At 29.9% G+C, this 9,707-nt stretch overlaps 1 protein-coding gene across 1 annotated transcript in view; it reads right to left on the bottom strand.

Moving 5' to 3' along the window:
• Nucleotides 1–233: 233 nt before the first annotated feature.
• Nucleotides 234–9,707, bottom strand: part of LOC129916963 (serine/threonine-protein kinase D1) — a 79,077-nt gene continuing 69,603 nt past the window's right edge. Inside the window, exons 6-9 of the mRNA XM_055997232.1 lie at nucleotides 6,620–6,828; nucleotides 6,211–6,556; nucleotides 5,963–6,145; nucleotides 234–759 (exon numbers count right to left, since the gene is read on the bottom strand). Of these exons, the coding sequence (XP_055853207.1) occupies nucleotides 566–759; nucleotides 5,963–6,145; nucleotides 6,211–6,556; nucleotides 6,620–6,828 (932 nt within the window). The 3' untranslated portion in view covers nucleotides 234–565. The remainder of the gene's footprint in view (nucleotides 760–5,962; nucleotides 6,146–6,210; nucleotides 6,557–6,619; nucleotides 6,829–9,707) is intronic.

The raw sequence follows: 9,707 nt of genomic DNA, 5'->3' as shown, positions 1-9,707 counted from the left end.
AAACCATAAATTATGTAGAATTTTTAATAATTTTGAGTTCTTACGTGTTATTTTTTTGTTTGTTATTATTTTATTTGTATATGAAAAGCATCAGATTTATAAGCAGTTTTTTTTTTTTTTTTAACAATAAGCCTTTTTTTAAACATTTTTTTTTGTATGCGCATTTTGAAAAATAATAAAATTCATTTAAACATTGAAAAGAGCTTTGTTTTTTTTCTTTAATTGTATATATATATATATTTTTATATTGGAAGAGGAGAGTGTAAATTATATATAATAAAAAAAATGTTAATAATTTAAAGTAAATAAAAGTCTATAATAAACTAACTACAATTATATAAGTTTAATTGAGTGTCATTTTGTTCGATAGGTGTGTTTTTTGTTTCATATTTTTTTGTTCTTTATTTATTTTTTTTTTATTAAAATTTTATTTAACATGACGACAGAGACGCCCTCGCACCCATTTTAGGGCCTTATCACTGATCGCCTCGTATTTTGGTGTTCCCGGCAAGCTGCTACAGCTACAGGTTTCCATTCTTTGCTGTTGTCAAGACGATGGCTCAGGTCAAAGGTCACCGCTGCTAGCCCATCTAATGTCATCCGCTTCATGGGTCAAATAACGTGGACCAACTTGAGTTTCCAAAATTCGCAAGTCGTGATAAGTTTGCTTGTCCTGAAGCCAATAGTGTTGGAGACTTTTGTCGACGGTGTATCGTTTGCGTTGTTTAACTTGGAGGAGATTGTTGATCAGATCGATTGCTGGAAATAAAATAAAAAAGATATCTTGATTAAGGAGATAAAGAGTTAATCATAAAAGTGTAAATAAAAATTAATTGAAATTTGAATCTTTCAAGATTCAAATGATGATATCATCAAAGAGTTTCGGGCATCTTTTTTTTATGGAAATACTTAGAATACTACTAGAAAGGTAAGGAAAAATAATATTTAAACTCACTCTTCAATAAAACTAGAATAAAAACTTGAATGCAAACTAATCAAACTTGAATACACATTAGGGTGTCCGTTATTTCCCAAAGTGATGTTTTCGGGGGAGACACCCCCTAGATCGAAAGCTTAGGGCCTAAATAAGGGGAATTAAGCAAAAAAAATTTTTCGGAGGTCATTAACCCGTGCCTTTAGGGCCATACTTTCCCCATACAAATTTGTATGGGAAATTTTTAACTCATACATAAAATTTTTTTCTCTCGAGTTAAATCACCGAAAACATCACTTTGGGAAATAACGGACACCCTAATGTGTATTCAAGTTTGATTAGTTTTAAAAATTTTTAAAATAGATGATTTAACTCGAGAGAAAAAAAATTGTATGTATGAGTTAAAAATTTCCCATACAAATTTTTATGGGGAAATTATGACCCTAGAGGCACGGGTTAATGACCTCCAAAAAAATTCCCCTTATTTAGGCCCTAAACTTTCGATCTAGGGAGTGTCTCCCCCGAAAACATCACTTTGGGAAATAACGGACACCCTAATACACATACACCTCCTTATTTAAGGGCCTCTTCACCAGAAATGGTTAAATCAATTTAAAGTTTATTTTTGAAATACTAAGACGAAAAATGTTTCAAACTCTTAATGAATACCAAGATTTTCAAAGCTTTTTTGGTATTTTTTACTGCTATAATTTCTTTATTGAACCTTAAATCTCGTCGAAAATTTGTTCAAGTTTTAAAAACTTACCTTCAGTATTGAGATATGATATTTCTTTTAAATTTGTTTAAATAAGTTGCTTCGTATGAAACTATATCCAATACTCAATACTTTTTTCATTGATACTTTTAAGTGATCTTTATTTTAAGCAAAACATAAGAATAAAAAAAATAAAACAAAAAAAAAAAATAAAGTTCGCTACTCAGCTCTTTTGTTTGAAGTTAGAACAATTTGAAGAAGGCAAATCACAAATCACAGAAATATAGCAAATATTATTAAGTTTTTTTTTTTTTAATAACGCCCAACCCAATAAAAAAGCTTCATTTTTTTGTTCATAAATACTTTTCGTTTTATTTTTTACAGGGTGTTTTAAAAGCCGACTACAATATTTGTGTAATATTGTCAAAAATGTTATACCATTTTGAAATGAAAATTTAATACTCCAACTTCCAAAATTTATTCAAGGTACCATAACAAAAAAATTAAGTTCGCAGAGTGAACAATTTTCGATTTTGTTTTAAATGCATATAACTCAAAAAATACATGTGGAAACGATGTGCTATCCACTTCATCTAAAACCGTTCAAAGGGTCAGTTGTGAATTCGCTAGCATAGAAACAGAGGTAGAGAAAATAAGCTTTTTCTTAGGACTTGATAGATAATTTCGACTTATTTTGACGAAGTTGTTGTCATCTGTCAAGATTTATTTAAGCTTGAAAAGACACGTGAAGATTTTCTACGTTTGATTGCTAAATTGCGCTAACAATAAAAAAAGTGCAAATCCAATCAATAATAGAATGCTCCAATGTGGATATTCAAGACTTTTTAACTTGACATGAAAAAAAATTTCCTAACGTAAAAACCAAAATTTTGTTAGTCTTATCAAATCCTCTTATGAATTTTTCAAGAATAAGGTTAATCGCTCTGAATCGTTCCAAAAATAACTCGATATAAATTTGAACTAGCGAATTCAGTAACTGTGACCAAAAATCAGCGGAAAATAAAATTGTTTTTTTCTAAAAGAGATATGTATGTCAAAAATATGAAAAACCGAAATTTATTAAAAACCAGAGCTATGAATACCACAGCTATATAAATGGCGGCAAAAACGAAGTTATAACTAAATAAGTCAAAGACAAAGTTATAAGTGATCGAAGTATGAGTTTGTTGAAATAAGGAAAAATGAACTAAATACAAAACAAAAACGCGAAACATTAAAATAGCTCATCGACTGAGACGAAAGAACAACAAAATCTAAAAATACATACTATACATATAAGTCAAATAAGGTGAAATAAGGGGTAAATCTCGGAATGAATGCTAATCAAAATTTTTTTTTGCTCAATACCTTCGTTTTGGCATTCTATAACATAACTCAAAAGTCTAGAAAAATCTCATGTCCGCAAGTCACGATTTTCAAGGTCAAAGAGCGAAATGGAGATTTTCAAAATTAGCAAAAATAGATGATGGTATTATATTCACATATGTGTCCCCTAGAATCAAAAACAATCTATTCCACTTTTTCTTTTATTGACTTATTAAAAAAAAAACGTTCCTAAGCACTTTGTCCCGCTTTATTAAAAAAACAACTTCTGAATCGAATTAAACATGTACTTTTGATTTTGACGCGTTCCGAAAATATTTAATAATTAATTTTGGAATAGAGTTGTTTTGAAAGTCATGCATAGGAATAGTTTAGTTTTGAAACTTAACAATAGAATTATTTTGCTTTACATGAGGAATATTGTTGTTTTGATTCTTTTGATTCTCAAATAATGTGGAATACATTCGTTTCGATTCAAATTATAATATTTCTATAAAGTATAACTCTGGAACAAGTTGACTTTGAAAGTGCTCAACCACACTCAAAGAAAGAGGCTGAAAAATTGAGATAAACTGCGTTTCTAACTCATTTTTCACAAAAAGTGGAATAGATTGTTTTTGATTCTAGGGGACACATATGTACATATGATACATGATTTCAAGGTATTTTTTAATGCTGATTCCAAGAAATCTAAAAAATCTAGGACTTGCGGACATGAGATTTTTTTAGATTTTTGACAAAGTTATAAAATATCCAAACAAAGATAGAAACAAAAAAATTAGCCTATTAGCACTAATTCCAAGATTGTACCAGGATATTTTTAGTGCATATCCCAAAATTTCCCCTTTTCTAAAAAAATACCAATTTTTCATAGATATGTATGTTTTTTTCATTGAATTGTTTTGATTCCTTATGATAATGGATATAAAAACCTTCATGCAAAATTTGGTTTCTCTACCATAACTATAAAGGGTTTTTCGGTAGTAAGTTTGCAACTGTTATAATAATATGGGTTGACAGATGAAAAACAGGTATAACTTTTTTCAGAGACGACAGATTGTCTTGATTTTAGATTTTTTGGCATCAGCATTAAAAAATACCTCGAAGTCATGTATCATATGTGTATATAATACCATAGTCTATTTTTGCTAATTTTGAAAATCTCCATTTCGCGCTTTGACCTACAAAACCGCGACTAGCGGACATGAGATCTTTCTAGACTTTTGAGATATGTTATAGAATGCTAAAACGAAGGTATTGAGCAAAAAAAATTTCTATTAGCATTCATTCCGAGGTTAAACCCTTATTTGACTGGGAAAAGGTAAAAACTATGACAGCCGTCTTCCCTATTTACATGTACACCGAAAAAAAAATTTGATAATAACAGCTATCAAATTAACATTTTTCAGTGACAAAAGTCGTCCAACAATTAAAATATCAATTTTGATATTTTATCATATCATTTTGACATTTTTTAATTTCAGGTGGGATAGTGAAAATTTCACTTTGACAATTAAAATATCATTTTGACATTTTTTTAAGTTTAAGTGGATAGTGAAAAATTTCACTTTGACAGTTAAAATATCAATGTTGACTAGATTTTACGTTTTAGTTTATTATAATGAAACCTATTTCTTTCCTTTTCATTTTTATTATTTTTATTATTTTAAGAATTTTCTTTCTTTTTTCAAAACATTACTGAAAGGGAATATTCTTTACAAAATAATGGTGATATTATTTTTTCTATTATAGGTGATATAATTGTTTTGTTATTTTCTCCCAAACTATGTGAAGTAAAATCTTAGTGCCGATCAAATTTTCTCAGTAAATCATACACTTTACTTCGAAAAAACACAAAGCGCCTTTAAATTAGTACACATTAAGAATTTTATATTTAATATTTTTCAATAATTTGGAATGAGAAATTGATATGAAAAAATGATAATAAAATATCAAAACAAATTCCAAAATGTGACATTTAAATATCATCCTGATAATAAAAATGTTGTTTTAACATTTTAAATATCATAAAACACATTTTATAGAGCATTTTTGGCTGATATTTAAAAAAATGTTAATTTGATATTTAAAAAATGTTAAATTGATATTGGTTTTTTTTTCGGTGTAATAACCCTAAAAAATAATTGCCTTATTTGTTCAGAGCTAACTCAAAGAGATATTCTGGAGTTTATTTTATGCTGGGAACCTTGAAGTTATCACAATGAAAGCCTTTACTTGAAATTAGATTTGGACAAACATGTCAAAAAATCTATAGGTAGGTACCTCAAAAGCAAAAGACAATTCTTTATCCTTGAGAGAAAAATCTTTAGTTGCACCTCCTCTTCGTAGGGCCTTTTCAAACTTGAAGTGGGAAAAAGAAAAACCCATTTCATGGACTATGAACTTTAAATTTTGGTGGAACCATAGCTTTGGTTTAGTAGTGGTATACTCACACAAACCCGGAGACATTTACTCGAACCATGCTCGAAAGTCTACGGCTAATATTTGCAACCCACGAATACCATATTTCATAGTATCTATCAGTGGAACAGAATTTACGTCTGTAAATTTTGTAGAAATTCATCCTTTGAGCAATGAAAGGATGGTTAAAAGACACAAAATTACTTGATGCAAAACTTTGCATCTTCGATTAGCTATATTTCTACATTATCAAAACATAAATGTCCTGTTCAACAAGGGGTGAATCACTTGTTAAATATCTCCTTAATAGCACAAACCACATATTTCGATAAACTGCAACAAGATAATTATTTCCTTTAATGCTGGGCAAGACCTGATTTTGTATAATAGGTAATGGAAAACTACTACATCTCTTTCCCACATACTTTGGGCTGCGTTTTGTTTTCTAAGTCTAATTCACATTCAATAGTTTAATGCTCCAGTAATTTCTTATAGCTATTATTATATTTTAATTAAATAAAGATTCTAATTTAATTGAGTAAACATACCATTTGATGAGATTTCCTTCCAAGGATTAGGTGGGTACATGAATGCAGCATTTTGAATTTGGTCATTTATGTCTTCTTCCTCATTAAATGGAAATGTTCCACTCAAACTAACATAAATAATAACACCCACACTCCACATATCCAATGAGCGATTATAACCTTTATTTCGAAGAACTTCAGGAGCTGTTAAATAAAAGATTAAAACTTCTTAAGTTTGTTAAAATCTAATAAAGGTTTATAATTCTTACCCAAATAAGCAGGAGTACCAACAACTGAACGCCTAAATGACTTCTCACCAATAATTCTTGCATAACCGAAATCACAAAGTTTCACTTGTGGAAATTCAGCATCCGATGAGAGCAGGACATTTTCAGGCTTCAAATCGCAATGTACGATATTTTTACTATGCAAATGTTTCAATGCAATGAGAATTTGTGTAATGAGAAATTTCGTAACTCGTTCAGAAAGTCGACCACGTTCACTGGATAGAATCATTTCCAACATGTCACCTTTCAGTTTTTCCATTACAACGAATATCCTTTCGGGAGTTTCAAACATTCTTTCGAGATTCACAACACCACAATGTGATATGTTCTGTTTAAGTAATAAAAAAAAATGGAGGCAATATCTAAGATGGAAGAAATAATTTATATATACCTGGAGAATTGCAACTTCATTTTTAAGTTGAGCTTCTTGTTTGGTGGGAAATCTTAGTTTGTCAATAACTTTGATTGCGACTTCACGTCGTGTTTTCTTGTGAACACCACCATAGACAACACCAAATTGACCGGATCCAAGAACTTCGTCGGGAAATATTTGATACAGTTGGCCCATGTCTTGAACATTTTCCTCGGATTCACAGCATTCTGAAAAATTTTGATTTAGCATTACTATTTTTTCATATTTAAAAGACAATTCATTAATAACAAGGGAATAGAAGCTTTAAATAAATTAGTATCAGTATCAGTATCAGCATCAGTATCAGTATCAGTATCAGTATCAGTATCAGTGTCAGTGTCAGTATCAGTATCAGCATCAGTATCAGTATCAGTATCAGTATCAGTATTAGTATCAGTATCAGTACCAGTATCAGTATCAGTATCAGTATCAGTATCAGTATCAGTATCAGTATCAGCATCAGTATCAGTATCAGTGTCAGTAACAGTATCAGTATCAGTATCAGTATCAGTATCAGTATCAGTATCAGTATCAGTATCAGTATCAGCATCAGTATCAGTATCAGTATCAGTATCAGTATCAGTAACAGTATCAGTATCAGTATCAGTATCAGTATCAGTATCAGTATCAGTATCAGCATCAGTATCAGTATCAGTATCAGTATCAGTAACAGTATCAGTATCAGTATCAGTATCAGTATCAGTATCAGTATCAGTATCAGTATCAATATCAATATCAATATCAATATCAATATCAATATCAATATCAATATCAATATCAATATCAATATCAATATCAATATCAATATCAATGTCAGTATCAGTATCAGTCTAAGTATCAGTAAAAACCTACACTCTTGTTTAATTCTTCTCCATCACGTCATAGTCCTTTTGTATTGTTTATATAAAAAAAAAAACCTTCATGATAAAAATAGATTCTTGTCAAAGTTTAACAGCTCTTCCAGCAAAATAACAAATCCCACTAGCATTCGCTTAAAGTTAAGTCTTAAATATGTTTTTATGAGTGACAATCTTTATAGCACAATAAAAGCCTGACAAGATAATTGCAGTTCGAAAACTTTGCACTTTTATGGCAGGTATGTTTTATGTCCCAGTAGGTACCTACTTGAGATAGGACCTCCACCTCCATACTCTTCCATAAAGTCAATTTGATATGAGCTCGTATAGCTACACAAAATACTCCTCAACGAGCATGTTGTGATGTGAAACGACAGAGTGACTTTAATATAATTTGAACGATGGAGACTGGGGACATTATTATATTTAAGGTTATGTATTTTGTTTTCAGGGACAAACATCTACTTATCTTTGTTTTATATGCATGTTTGAAGAGCATAAGATGACTCAAACTAGATATGGATGCAAAATTAACGTTAAGTCTTCTAAATAAAATAGAAAAGAAAAAGGACACCTTAACATTAGATGATGGCCACATTGAATCCCAACCTTTAAAATAATACGATTTCCGTTTAAAATAATTGGAATCTGTTCATTTTAAGGTGAACTTCATTTCTTTATAAGGTTTAAGGCTGATGGTTAAGCATGAAATTTTTTTATACTAAAATGTATCCACATAAACAAAATGATTTTCCGCTTAAATGAAGTGGAATTCTTTTAAATTTGCGCATTCAAGAAATTAAAAAGATTTTTTCGCTTAATTTAAGACAGAGGTCATCTTGGAAATAAAAAATCATGTAGGAAACCGCTTAATTTAATGTGCAATCCGCTTGTTTTTAGGTGATGATGGTTAAGCATGCCATCTTTTTGTATAAAAATGTATCCACATAAAAAAGACGATTTCCGCTTAAATTAAGTGGATTTCTTTTAAATTTACGCATTCAAGAAATTAAAAGATTTGTCGACTTAATTTAAGACGGAGGTCGTCCGCAGAAATCCGCTTAATTTCAAGTGGAATCCAATTGTTTTTAGAAATCCGCTTAATTTCATGTGGAATCCGGTTTTTTAGGTGATGATGGTTAAGCATGCCATCTTTTTTTATTATTTATTTATTTATTTATTTATTTATTTATTTATCTACGATTATTAATCTACAGATTTGGAGATACTTATAGTACAATATTTATCTTAATATTTATTAATTTAAAGTATTACATTTATGTGTTAAAAAAGTTACCAATAAATTTTTAAAGACATTTCTGTTGAAGCTTATATCTAAGCAATAATATGCTTCATTAAATAAATTTATACAATGACATATCGGTTCACGAAAACCATAATTAGTTCTGTGCGAAACTTCAAATAATAATGGCCTTGATCTTAATACTCTGGATGGAGCATATATATTTATTAGGGCAAGCAAATTTGAAGAATCAACAAAACTACACATAACATCTCTAACAAACATTATGCTGTACATCTCCCTTCGCGATTCAAGAGATTGTATTCCTAACAAAAGACATTTGGACCGATATGAAATATGAATATTAGAGTTAGTATTACCAAAAAATTTTCTTAATGCAAAACGTAAGAAGTTCTTCTGTACCCTTTCAATCTTATTAATATCATTTTGAGTAGTTGGATTCCATACAACGCATGCATATTCCAATGAGGGTCTAACAATACTACAATACAATGATTTTAAAGTATAAGGATCAGTAAACTCAGAGGAATTTCTTTTCAAGAACCCCAACAATGAGTTGGTTTTCGATATTATAGAGTTAATATGTGGTTGGAAAGTGAGTTGTTCATCAAACACAACACCAAGATCTTTAACATCATGAACAATTTTGATTTGAACATTGTTTAGTGAATATGATGGAATAATATGATATAAGCAACGATTGTAGCACATAGAACAGCATTTTTCAACATTGAGTTGTAGATCATTTTGCTTAGACCATATACAAAACGAATTAAGATCATTTTGCAAAAGCAGACGATCACTAACACTTGAAATAACAGCAAAGAATTTAATATCATCTGCAAATATGAGACATTTGCAAAATTTCAAAATATCAGGTACATCATTCACATGCAATAAGAACAAAGGGGGGCCCAAATGACTCCCTTCTGGAACTCCTGAGGTG

The sequence above is a fragment of the Episyrphus balteatus genome, chromosome 3, assembly GCF_945859705.1.
Source record: "Episyrphus balteatus chromosome 3, idEpiBalt1.1, whole genome shotgun sequence".
Lineage (NCBI taxonomy): Eukaryota > Metazoa > Arthropoda > Insecta > Diptera > Syrphidae > Episyrphus > Episyrphus balteatus.
This window is presented reverse-complemented; position numbering and strand designations above follow the sequence as displayed.